Source organism: Drosophila subpulchrella, unplaced genomic scaffold (genome assembly GCF_014743375.2).
Source record: "Drosophila subpulchrella strain 33 F10 #4 breed RU33 unplaced genomic scaffold, RU_Dsub_v1.1 Primary Assembly Seq354, whole genome shotgun sequence".
NCBI lineage: Eukaryota > Metazoa > Arthropoda > Insecta > Diptera > Drosophilidae > Drosophila > Drosophila subpulchrella.
In genome coordinates, this window is record NW_023665577.1 from 4,396,296 (window position 1) to 4,409,789 (window position 13,494).

The window sequence follows — 13,494 nt, forward strand, 5'->3', positions numbered from 1 at the left end:
GTGAGTGAAGTTCCTTACCTAAGTTTAAATAAATATTTTACTTGTAAATAAAATAATTCTAAATAATTTTTCTTTCCACAATCTGCAGCAAATTTATCGCACATTGTCGGAGATAAAGGCGGAAATCGAGAGCACAATCAAAACCGGTCGCAGGGTTTGTGAGGACAGGTACACAAAGTCCCCAAAGCAACTCAGCCAGCGGATTGATGCGCTGAAGCACCTCTACAATGCCCTCGGGGAGAATGTGACCCAGTCAAAGGCGTTCCTCGAAAGTCTGCTCACACTGGCGAGGCAATTAGAGGAGTGCTTCGATTCGGCGGATACCCTAATCCGACGTTTCGAGTCGCCGCAGGAGGTGCACGATAGGAACTCCATTCTCCTGGAGTTCGAGGATGTGCTGCGGAGGTGCGAGGACCACTACAATGAGTACAGCAAGTCCTGTGATCAGAGCTGCATGGTGGACACTCGTCAAAGAATCGATGGTTTGAAGGCCACCTACCACAAGTTGACCAGTGCGGACATCATCAAGAGGCTCACGGAGATGAAGGCCACCCTCCAGAACCTGGACAACATTTCCCTGGAGACTTTAAAGTACGTTGCAACTGGCAATTCATCTTAAATATATGTAGCTTTGTTGATTTATTACCTGTAATTAGCCCCAGCAAATGTTCTTTTGCTTAAGTTTCATTCAATTTGTTAAGTTTTCTTCTCAATGTATAAACCTAATATTGCATTATAATTATTATTGCTTGCTATTGGGATGTCCCTAATCTAGTAATTGTAATCTTATTGCAGGGCAATGGAGCATGACCTGAAGGAGATAAATGTGCCCTCGAATCCGGAAATTGAGAAATTGCAGCAGCAAGTAATTGCAATTGTCGTGGTGAGTCGTAGCAAGCAAACAAATCCTCTTAATTACACAAAGCTTCCCCATCCGCTTTCCCATGTCCTTTCCACCTGTACATAATATATGGTCTATCCTTGCCAACTTCTGTGCTTGTTATCGGGTTCCGGGTTTTTTGTCTTTATTTGCTTACCTTACATTTCGCTTTCACATCGGAGTCGCCTCGCCTCACACTTCCCATTCCCACTGAGGTTCATTCTACTCGGACACCTTTTGGCCTGGCTGAAAGCAAATGGAATTGGGTTTCCATTTCCCTCTGCTTTTACTCCTTCTGTTTCACATCATTGGTTCGACATCATTTGATTTATTGGAATGTACAGCTTGATTTAATGCGAAGTGATTTAAAATTTAAATCGTAGTCAACAGCAAGAGAAAATGGGATCGGAATTAGATTTCTAAAATAAAGAGGGTCAAAATAAATTGGTTTGAATTTGCGGCTAGGCGACAAAATTGAATGGAATTCATAATAATATGTTTAATATTAAAGTAACTGCGCGTTGCTACTTTTTATCCTAACATATTAGTTTATTTTATTTATATTTTACACAGTAATAGATAATTCTTAACTTTGTTTCTATAAATTACAAATTATAAACATATTAATACAAGCTTTTGATTAACTCAACGCTATCTGTAATTTTTTTTAAATAATCATAAATACTTTAACCATTTTTAAAAATTAATTTTCCAGTTAATTCCTTTTTTCCCGCACTACCAACAGCCGTTACATTGTTTTCCGCTTATACCATACTTATTTTACTCAACCCATTATTGTTTTTATTTTGCCAATTTCATAAACCATTAAATAATCTCTCCACCAAAAGCTAATCCAGATCCAACCACATTTACCCGTGCTGGTAAATGCCAAACCATCAAATCTACCACATCACCCCAGTTAAACGAATAAACCATTATTATAAATATTAAATAAAAAACCAGAAATCACCGTATCACTAGAGCTCTACGGGGTCTAACTTTGGTGTCATTTTCACGCTTCCAATTTTTAATGTGTAGAGTTTTATACTTGAATCCCCCCTCTAATTGTTGTTGTGGCGTTCGATTGGTTGTGGCTGCGTCAAATGTCCAAACCATGTATCCCAAATACAACATAAAAACGTAATCCTTCCAATCCACCGCTCACCACCACCACCAAAATAAAAAAAATTAAATTAAAAATGAATCCACCAAAAACCACCGCTCACCATCCAACCAACGCTAATAAATGGCCACTGCTTTTTTAATGGAGACTTGTACCTAAATGTAAAAATACCTATATAACAGGCTTCATGGGCTTTCAGAAATGCATTTGTTTAGTTTATGAGAGTCTACACAGCTTTGTAATTTATACCGAACTATGCATTTATTATGCAGGATGTGTTGAAAACGCGTTTCAATGAAGCCACAACGCTTGCCGCGCGAAATTCGAACTCTCCCCAAAATGATGATACGGAAATAGTTGTTGTGAGCGATACAGTGCGACAACGACGTGCCAGGACACCCCAGTCAGGGGAATCCCCATCTCCATCCACAAACACCAGTACCTCGGAGTCTCCAACAAAGGGTGTGGAGAATTCCCCGGATCAAGTCCTGCCGGATCTTCTGCCACCTCAAACATTCCGACTGGCTGAGTCCAGTACTCTCTTCTCCCAGATTTCCCTTAATCCCGATAAGATCTCTAAGTCTCCACCACCCAAACCGGCGAAAACCAAGCGAAAGGCCCCAAGTTCCCCGGCCCAAGTTGTGGAAATTAAGGTGAAAAATATTCAAAACGATAAGATGTCGGTGCAGAATATTGATTTCGAGCCTCAGCAGGGTGAAATCGTGGATACCGTCAATATACTAGAGAGTGTAGAACCTTTTGTACCCGAATATGTGGAGACCGTACAGATTGTGGATCTCTCCGAAGATTCTGATTCTTCAGTTAGAGTTGATAGTCAAGGCAAGGAAGTGAGACGATCGAAGAGCAAGCACTCCCTGAACGAATCCCCGCTGCCCAAGGTCTCGGATAATGATGAAGATTCGGCGGATCAAGAGGAGGATCTTCTGCGTCCCTCAGCTGGAAACACAAGCACTCCCTTTCTTAGGGTGGAAAAACACCGAATCTCCTTCGATGAAAAACGCAAGCGTGTGGCCAACGAACGTGATATCCTGCGTGATTCCGAAGAAGAGGAACCCAAAACACCAGATACTCCCCGGGCAACGCAAGTCTCCAAACCGAAGCGTTGGCGCCAACTCCAGCCGGAAATGGAGGCCCTGGAGCCCGACTCACCCGGTCGCGATAGTTTCTATAGTCCCGACAAAGAATCTGGTTTCGATGCTGAACCTCTCGTATTTTCCGACGATGAGGATATACCGCGTTTCTCGCTGGAAATGACACCAACCATTGACTCCGATAGTGATACGGTAATTTGGTGGAGTACCCAGAAAAATTCTCCTTAACTGTCCTTAAGAAATTAATTGTAACTCCAAAAATATTTTCTTCACTGTTCCCACAGAGTCGCATTGAGACGCCCTCGACCAAGAAGCCCAATCCGTTCTTGAGCAAGGTGCTCGAATCGATGCCTTCGCCGTCGGATGATTCGAATGTAACGCTCAAGAGTCCGCTCAGTGAACAGCATCCCCAGAATCTGGATGATCGTGTCCGGGAGTTCGATAAGCAGGCCAAGCAAATGATCTACAAGCTGAAACTTACCAAGGCCAAGATCGAGCAGTGTCACGAAAGCGAAGCGTAAGATTTTGTACTTATTAATACCAAATTATTATACAATTTGATCAAAGCAAAAAAAATTGAAAACTTAAAAAGAGCTTTTGAACGAGTTGGCAGGGCTTGATCGCGGTTACGCAATAAAATACTAAAGTAAAATCTACACTTCAGTGAACTGGTCACTCTAAAAATGCTACAATATTTTTTGTGCGAAGTGCTTTGTAAATTTTAAAAAACATATTTAGTTTTTATATATTTTGTTAAGTAACCATGAAGATGAGAAATCAGCCAGCTGTTGAGTCAGTGTTTAGTGTTCACTGTAATGGAAATTTAACATGTAACCCTCACAAGAATATGAGAAAAACGTGCTCCATTAAGAATTCGTATAATCTTATCTTCAGAGAGGATCTGCGGCTACTAATAGCACCCGATGCAGCCACTTTGATATCCCAGGGAGACTCCTTGGTTCTGGAAACCCATGGAAGACAGGGTAGCATTTCTCGTCTGGTGATGCGCACTCAAATCATACTGCGAGAGCAGTTCCGGGAAGTTCAGCAGGCGAGGTATGATGGAACTTAAAGAGTTTTCATGGATTCCATTTATTTAATGAGATTATTTCCCCACAGATCCAAGACCTCGGGAAGTGGGGCACCAGCTCCGCCATTAGACAGCGTGAATATCGAAGAACTGGTCACCAAGGGACTGCGTCGCATCAATGTTCTCATAGAGAAGACCGTCGATCTGAAGTCTAGCAGTGATCTTGAGAAGCGCATGGAGGATATCAACGTAAGTGCGACCAAAAATCTGGCAAGTGGCCAGAATCACGTTGCCAACGTCTGGCAGTGGCGGAAAATCAAAGCCAAATTACCTGTGCAAAACTACAATTAAATCATTTTTATTTAATCGCCGCAATTAGTCATTCGCTTGGACATTGTAGGAGGGCGTCACATCTTTCGTCGATACTCGCTCGTTTCCTTTGCCGCAAGTTAATTGCCCTCTTGAGAATTTCGATGCATATATAAGCAGTGGCCACAGAAGCTAAATGGGTCCATTAGAAGACCAAAAATAAACAGAACTGACACAGTTACACATCTGCTTGCAGTTGGGATGCTGAAGAGTGAGGGACTCGCTAGTGATCATGGTATTCAGTGGGTCAGAAGAGATCGTAGGAGTAAGAGAGATCTTAAGAGATTTTCTTCTATGATGGTGCTGTCTTTATGAAGGGTTGGACGATAGGTTGTCATGTTCTATTAAATTATGAACATATTTCTGTACAATTTTACAATGTATTAGAAACATGAACATTTTTAATAGCTAGTGTCATTTTGAATGGGAATTTTAATTTTTTTCTTGTCAATACTTAGACTAAAATTGTTTTCGCCTCAAAATCAATGTGCAATAAAACTAAGTAAATACAAAATCTGCAGAGAAATGTTAAAAATCAATTAAATATAAAGCCATTCAAGAAATGTAAAAGAAAATTTCTCTCCAGGCCAAATGCAAAAAAGTTGGGACAACTTTATCAGAATGACACATTTACCAAAAAAGAAAAAAACTAGTAAAAAACGTAACTTTTTGTGCTCCTGGTTGCAGAGCATATGATAAATCTTACATTTTCAACAAGTTCCATCCCTAGACAACAGTCATTAATCACTGCAATCATTTGTTGTTTATTTTTACTTTTATATTTTATTTATTCCGCATTTTGTTTGGTTTTATGGCACCAGCGAGCATGGCGACAAACGCCAGTGAATCTAAAAAAGCGAAAAATGAAATCAAAAATAGAAAACATTTTGAATTTATTTTGAGAGGCGGAGAAACAGAAAGAGAGCCAGATTTTGGGGGGAAAATTAAAGAAAATGGGAAAATCTAATTTCGAAGAGGGGCAAACATGTAAATTCTTCTCTTTGCCGGCGAAATGAGGGCTTTTGTTATTATTTTCCTTCATTTTTTGTTTGCGCCACTTTAGTCGCGTACCGTCTCGTTTGGACAGCGGTTGCAGAGCTTTTGAATTTCCCTTTTTATTTTGAAGAGCGTGTGTGCACTTCTTTGTTCGCCCGGTGATTGATTGTAAATTTGCGGAAAATTCAGTTTGGCGCGAAGCGAAAATTCGGCAGCAAAAATCAGTTCGTCAGCTGCAACTGCAACAGTTTGCATCGCGCTACATTGACCACCCACAAATGCAATTTTGTTGGTTGACAAACGCCGTGAAAGAGGTGGTAGGGTTTTTCATACCCCTTCCCACCCAATCCCGCACCGCCTTCATTTGTTCTTTTCCCAGAGAGAGTCCCTGCATGATTGCAGTGGAAATTGAATACCAATCGCCGTTGGCAGCAGCTCCTTTCCCAAGCGGTGGCCATTTTGTTCGCTCGTGTATGTGTTTTCGTTCGGCTTCCGTTTCCGCTTAAAGCCTGCTATTTATTGTTCACCTTTTGCACCTCAAGAGTATCGAATGCATTTTATATCTACTTTACTGCGATTTACCTTAAACCTTAAAAGGCTTCCATTATCATTGGATGTTCAGCAATGGGCGAGGGCTCAGCTGTATTTAAATTACAGGAACATTTTTTAGTTCATGATAAATACACTTGTATACTTAAAATTTCAAATAAAATAATATTTATACGGTCAGACAATCAAATGTTTGAACAAAATTATCTACTTTTAAACCGAAATAAGATTTTCTCTATGTAAGATTATGTCAAATTTGATAAAATAATTTGACCGTCTGACTTAAAGCATTTTATTTAATTCCAAATAAATACTTTTTTTTACTAGAAATGAACTTAAATTTGTTATGCATAATATATTATTCTGGCATCAAAATAAACCACATGCCTATATTACTTATTTTTAGAAAACGGCATTGTTGCATCAAACTTGTCAAGTGGGAAATTTTGAAATCTGAAAATGACATGTGATAAATTTGAAAAACAGTATAAAGGCTTGTAAGAAAAGCATAATCAGACACAACCATATACAAATAAAAAAGCTTAAATATTTAAAATTAATTTAAGCAAAGATGTAGCTTGTCATTTTAACACAGAGAAAATTCTGATGTTCTCAACTGAGTTGGAAATGTTCTTTAAAATAGAACAACATTTATGAAGTTGAAAATGTTTTCATTTTGCTCGAATCAAGTTGAATTGCCGGTACTTACATTGTATATCTCAACAAATACACAATTAGTGCCGTCAGTAGTGTAAACTTATACAAACGTTGTTAAAATAATTCAATTTAGCTTTTCTCTTCTCAGCATTTCTTTCTAATATTGAGAACATTGATACCAAAATGTACTTACACGGTTTTTAAGATCGAATGTTCTCAGTTCAAGAACAATGCACTTGAATAATTCTCTCGGCGTAGGAACATCTGTATTTCTGTTTAAGATATTTTTTATATTATTTATTTTATTGCAGGAGCGGCACGACGATTTACAGGTGATTGTCAGCGCCATCGGCAAGAACGCCCAGATGCCGAAGGTCACGCCCCTCATGATGAACGAAATCGAAAAGGTTTGCCCACACACTTCGCTCCTCAATTGAACTCTAACATTGCGGATGCCTTGTCCTTTTGCAGACTAAAAACAATTTGATAGCTCATGCGGATTCCATTGAGCTCTCGCTGACGGAACTGAGAAATGGCCCCCGAATTCCCAATGGAAAGGAGCGTCCAGATGCATCCAGCGCGGCCACCATCAGCTGTCGTTCGGGTAAGCTCCCCCACTCAATTGCTTGTAATAGTTTTTTATTTCGGGAGCTTAGTGAGATCGCATCCTTTCTAGCCCAAAATTCCGGGTAATGTTCTTGTTGATTGTCGGCAAGTTGGATGGCTTTCAATTGTTTGGTTTCCGCTCGAGTTGACTGCTTAAATGTTGACAGGCAGTCAGAGTTGACTTGGTCGAGTGGCTCAACTTAAACGATGAGGGCCATTCGAGTGTGTTTATCCTAGCAGAAGGTATTTTATTCAAGGTTGTCAGGCTGTGTGGAAAAGTACAATCATTTATTTAATCGGCAATTACACATTTATTGCCTAATCTAGGAGAACATTTAAATGTGAGTTAGATGGGTAAAATGATGGGTTTAATCTGATAAATTAGACGAGGACAGTAATATTGACTAACATTTCGACAAGGCAATATCGGGAATTTGAATTTATGTACTAGATTTAATTACTATAATCGGATTAATACATATGCTAGTTTTTCATTCTAAATGAAGGATACAAAATTGTCAGATATTACATTTTTCTTTTTATAATTAATCATTCTAAATCCAATTGAAATTCTAGTGCTTCATACAACGCAAAAATAATTGCATTATTGAAATTTAATAATCTTTCCCGTTCATCCACTGTCTGTTTCCGCAGGCTAAATCATTTAAGCATTGGCCGAATAAAAAAACTTGAATCGAATGTATATATTCAAAAAGCAAAAACTCTTGAAACAGCACGTACAAGTTTTTATTCCGCATTGTAATTTTGTTTGTGTTATGGGTTTTGTGCACTTTTATTTGAACTGTGTATGGATTTACATTTTGCGGTTCGAGTTTTGATACGCACTTTAACAAGAAAAGTTTCAAAAGCAAAAATTCATCTTGTTAAAAGTTTATCATTGATCTCTATGTTTTTAATTACTGAAAAAACACTTGGCATCCATGTATATGTTTTTCCCTTTTTTCTAGCCTAATCTACTTCCTTTTCTTGTTTATATTTTTATAGGGAAAAGGGCAGCCAGAAACAAATGTACCATGTCAATGGCACTTTTGACATTTTATGTGAATGTTCTTGGTGTTGACTTTCCCTATGGGAGGTGGGTGGCTTTCCCCCATGTTGTTGTAGACCCGTTTTCTTGTTTTCATAACAGATGCAGACATATGTTTTTGAATATTTCGCATGCCACATATAGTAGATTAGGTTTGTAGTGAATTTAAAGGGGAAAGATTGAATTTTATTAAAAAATCTACTAAAAGATACAATATTTCTTGTCCTTACCCGTGTAAAATTATTAACTTATTAATATGTAAAAATTAAATTAACAAAAAAACTCCATATTTATATGTACTTCAAACCTATAGTAAGAGAGACATGAGTTTATAATATGTATTGAGTGAATGAAGTTGACCAAAATTTTTCACAATACATTCTCCAAAACATCTCGAATATCACAACGAAATCTTGTTCCTCTAACTAGCCGAATTACTGGAGGTGGCTAAAACGATCATGCTCCGGCAATCCTGCTAGCCAAGATACATTAAATCATTTTGGGTTTGGGCTTGAGGTGGGACTGGCTTGGCTTTTCGATGAATACGTTTCTCCCCTGCAATATCAGCCGATCCCGTAGGGCTTACAATCGCTGACCCACGGGTCATGTTCCGGGTCATAGTAACCTGATCGTTGGAGATCTTGATCAGACCCTGCGATCTCATATAGGTCTCCAGCTCCTCCTTGGCCTTCTGAGCGTATTGCATACTATTGTCGAGCACCTCTTCAGTAGCCGCCGGGGCCGCCATCATCACATCGCTCATTTTCCGGCCGTATTTTGCGATGGTGAACTCGCCCTCATGAAATATCCTCCGACGCTCCGCAAAGCTGATCTCCGGCACCTGGAACTCCCCGCTCAGGGAACTTTGCGAGGCATCGTAGTCCATTTGGGTCAACCGCCGGCTCAAACTCTTACTCATCCGCTCTCCAACTGGCGAATCTTTGGGTGGGATTATCGAGGCCACACTGTCGGCGTTAACCGACAGTTGGATCTTCCTTTTCCTTGGCCTCTGATGTCGATGAGGAGGACTTACTTCTGACTGTTGGCTAGGAACTAGTTGCATCTTGAGCAGACCATTTATGTCGGTCAGTCGTCTGGTCAGCGCCTTGGCATTCAGGGCTACACCTTTTTTGGGATGTGGAGTCCCGAGGGACAATATTTCCTTGTAATTATCCTTTGTAAGCGATTGGCGTCGAAAAACGCTGACCGAAGGCTAAAAAATAGAGGTATCTAAGTATAAACTGAATCATTTTTGCAATATTTCGAGCATGTGTCTTAGGTTTATAAGTAAAACACCAACCTCTACATTTTACAGAGACAAACAGACAATACAGAAATTATTTCTAGCATATGTAAGGTCCTTAGTACAGGTGTATACTAACGAATTGATTCCATAACTAACTATTTGCTCATTTGAAAAATTGGAAAATAACAATATTGTTTAAAGGATTACTATTGTTTGAGTGCCCTAGATTTGTTATCATTTTTTAATTTTAATTAAAGACATACCCTTGAGTTTTGACGCATGGTGAAGTGTTCATGATCATGGGAGTCCGCATCACTGATACTGGGGCTGTCGGTCTTTTTCGGTAAATTGGAGTATGGTTCATGTCGTCTATTCTCGTAGTCCCGACGCATATTCAAACGAGCCTTCAGTAAAGTGGCATCTACCCCTTGATCGGCTCGTGGAAATGGAGTGGATGACTTATTTGTAGATCGCATTAATCCATAGTCCCTGGTTGCGATTGGTAACGCATCCGCGGATTTGAATTTCAGTCTGTTTATCTTTGAAAACGGAGTGAATTCCTTCTTTTTGGTTTTACCATGCATCGCCGAATTGGTCGTCGGCGCAATGCCCGTGACGTTGGGTGTTTTGTTTAGTTCTTCGTGCGACTTTTTCATTGTTTATGGGTTTTATTTATTAAAAAGAAGAGTTTTTATTTTAGTGGTGTGGGTCTTGGTGTTAGTTAGTTTGTTTTCTAGGGGAAATTTTCACCAAAATGACAAATAACAAACACAAAACTAGATGGTCTTTTATAAATACTACAGTTTTAGAGGAATGCTTAAAGGCCTTACAAAAGCTGGCGGACATCAAACTATTTATAGTCTTTCGGAATTTTAATAGATGTCGCCTTTTTTAGTCTGGACCCAAACCATTTTTAAAAAGTGCCACTGGAAATGTTAAGTTAAATCAAAATCTAACAGCACTGTTAAGATGTATTAAAATCTAACAGTGGCAGAGAAAAGTTCCGCTAATTCTTAACATTTCTGTTAGAAAACGTTGAGTTTTAACATGGACCCAAACCATATTTTAAAATTTCTCATTTCTAACAGAAATGTTAAGATGTATCAAAATCTACAGAAATGTTAAGATGCAGAGAAAAATCTTAACATTTCTGTTAGAAAACTTTGCATCTTAACATTTCATGAAGAGGAAGAACACATGGCGCCTTGATTCAAAAAGATTAAATTTTTTAGCTTTAAAAGAGTGTAGGAACAGAGAAGAACGAGAATGGATAACATAAAAAATATAAGAAAATGAAATAAATTGTAATTATAATTATTTGCTATAATATAAATATATTGTATTTTAGAAATTTAAGTACATGTTTAGACTGGAAACTGCTTAATATTGTATATTACATTTTACTCATATTTGAATGTATCATTTAGATAAATTTGGCTTGGGTTTGGGTATTTAGAAGGCAAAGCTTTTTCCTGCAGTGAAAAGTCCTGAACTTTCTCAAAGCTTTTCAATTTGTCCGTTTAATCAGCTGTTGGTCACAAACAAGGAAGCATTTTAAAATAAATCGTTCAGCGGCAAGGAAGTAAACAAGTCTCTAATGTGGAAGTGATAATTTGAAATCAGTCATACAAAGAATGTATATTATTATTATTACTAAAAAATAATTAACAAAATGCAGTGTAGAAAAAAGTAAAGTTTCAAAATATTGAAATAAAAAGCAAAGCTGGTTATTGAAACGTTAATACCTTCATGCGGAATATTACCGTTAAAATATAAACTGAAAAGTGCACTATATATAAGCTAGTTAATCTGCTGCTTAAACAGTAAATATTTGTGACTTACATTAGTAGCCCCAAAACGGATTTCTTTCGGGTAAATACCAAAGGCAAATGATATCCTCGAAACATTAATAACCAAATAAACCTTCATAAGATTGAAAACCATCAAGGTCGTCATCCATCACATAAAATGGAAACTTTAAACGATTTTCCTTTCTGCCAAGATGTCACTGTGTTTTACTTAAAGTCCTTCCTGGACTTTCTCTAAAACAGGGGGAAGGAAGACGGTTCTCAGTTGAGTGACAATCGAAAGGAAGTGTGGGGAAGAAGGAGTCCAGAATTTCACGCTTTCTTTGGCTTTTAATGAATTATGACATTTTCCTGGTAGGGCCCGTTTACTTTTAACGGTAGAAATGGGCGTGTAAGAGGAAGAAAAATGGAGGGAATGTTATCAGCGCTTTTCCTTTTCTGTGTTTTATTTTTTTTTATTTTATATGATATTTTCTACCACTTTTCACCTGTCCCGTGAATGCCACAACACAAAGCCAAAGGGGTGTGTGTACTTGGAGCCTACGTGGAACATTCATCAGAATGAGTGAAAAGAAATTTTACACTTAACGTGTTTCCACTGCTACTTCACCGTGTTTTCCGACCATGTGTGTGGTTGTCAGCGATGTTATTATTCCTTTTTATATTCCATTGCCACGGAAAAATATGCACTGGAAAAAAACAAAGTTAGGGAATTTAAAAAATTAAATAAAATGATTGTGAATTATCATTACATACCACAATTTACATTTAAGTTTTTCTATCCCTATTAGGCACAACAAATATCTTCAATTCCTTTCAGTAAAATTATATAATTTAATTACTTCATACACGCTTTAAGCACATTTCTGCATTTCACGTATTTGGCGTTATATAAACCACTTACCTAAAAATGTTGAAAACAAGTTAACAAATAATTAAATATTTATACTCCTTTTGAAAAATATATTTTTCAAGTGTATATATTTGCTTAACAGCTTCTTGTGAGCTGGGAACTCTCATCCATTCAGTCGTTCACTCACTGTAAATGCTTTCAGACGCCTCAACTTGACACGGCCTGCGTTCCGTGTCCTGCGTCCTGAGTCCTGAATCTCGTTGGTGGCCAGAACAGTTTTAGCTGTCCTCCTTGGACTTGGCATTTGTCGCCCAAATCCCCTGTCCTTGCAGACCGGCCTAATCCTGCGAGGGACACTGCGAAAACTACAAACCAAAACAGCAGAAAAAAGAAAAAATGGCAATGTGTCCCTTCTCTTTCGGTTTGGTTTGTTTTGGTTTTGTTTTCACGGATTATTGGCAAACTCAGGCCTGTAGAAACTTTCATAACTGTCAGAAGGACCTCCTCCGCCTCCTTCCACCTGCTTTCGGTTCCTTTGCTCTGCGCCTACTTAAGCTTTTCCTTACATTTTTCTTTCGACTCTTTTTTGCTCAAGTATTTCAAGTGTTTCCCCTTTGCTTTCCAAGTTCTGAAATATTTACACCATGGTTTGCTCTGAATGGGCTGCAATTGAAAATTGCCATTTAATAGAAGAAAGTTAGGGGAAAGCTGGGAAAATAATGCGAGGGGAACGAACTTTGATGGAGGGGTTAAAATAATATTATTATGTACTCCACACTCTTCAAGCTTAGTTCATTGTTATGCGTTGTCATTGCTTTGCCATCAGTTTGAGATTATAAAGGGGTTCCTAAATAATGAAGAGAATATGTGGTAACTTAATGTTGGATAGGTAAGAAATATTATTTTTTAGGATGTTTTGCTTATTGAATTATATTTCATTAGGTTTCCCTGTATCACAATTGATAAAAAATGGATGTTTACAGTGTAATTCAAATCATTGGCTTTAAGTTGAGCTAAAATAACATCAATTATTGTAAGTACTAGGCAAAGTATGTTCCATTTCTTTTGAAAATAATATTGATAGATTTTGATAATATTTTCTTTTAATTATCGATGTATACGCTAATAGGCACATTTGGTGATATCATATTATAAAACCGTAATATAAGGATTTCTATTATTTTTTTTTATATTATTTTATAATACATATTACAGAA

The 13,494-nt window shown here is 38.0% G+C and overlaps 2 protein-coding genes across 17 annotated transcripts in view; one reads left to right on the top strand and one right to left on the bottom strand.

Moving 5' to 3' along the window:
* The window catches only part of LOC119559918 (dystrophin), a 151,390-nt gene that overhangs the window by 22,418 nt on the left and 115,478 nt on the right, over positions 1–13,494 (top strand). For 12 of the 16 annotated variants that reach the window (XM_037873100.1, XM_037873111.1, XM_037873101.1 and 9 more), the window contains 8 exons: positions 89–591; positions 796–883; positions 2,276–3,307; positions 3,400–3,632; positions 4,010–4,171; positions 4,235–4,394; positions 7,028–7,123; positions 7,188–7,320. In XM_037873100.1, coding sequence (XP_037729028.1) covers positions 89–591; positions 796–883; positions 2,276–3,307; positions 3,400–3,632; positions 4,010–4,171; positions 4,235–4,394; positions 7,028–7,123; positions 7,188–7,320 — 2,407 coding nt within the window. The remainder of the gene's footprint in view (positions 1–88; positions 592–795; positions 884–2,275; positions 3,308–3,399; positions 3,633–4,009; positions 4,172–4,234; positions 4,395–7,027; positions 7,124–7,187; positions 7,321–13,494) is intronic. The other 4 variants (XM_037873112.1, XM_037873113.1, XM_037873114.1 and 1 more) reach the window with 1 other exon arrangement.
* On the bottom strand, positions 8,619–10,358 carry LOC119559920. Its single transcript, XM_037873123.1, has 2 exons — positions 9,880–10,358; positions 8,619–9,583 (listed from the first exon to the last, which is right to left on the bottom strand). Exons 1-2 carry the CDS (start codon positions 10,270–10,272, stop codon positions 8,846–8,848), a joined length of 1,131 nt encoding a protein of 376 aa, XP_037729051.1. The 5' UTR covers positions 10,273–10,358; the 3' UTR covers positions 8,619–8,845.

Coding starts and splice junctions, on each gene's coding strand:
- LOC119559920 (XM_037873123.1), bottom strand. CDS start 10,272: ATGAAAAAGTCGCACGAAGAACTAAACAAAACACCCAACGTCACGGGC. Junction 9,584..9,879: donor CCATGCGTCAAAACTCAAGG/GTATGTCTTTAA, acceptor TCTATTTTTTAG/CCTTCGGTCAGCGTTTTTCG.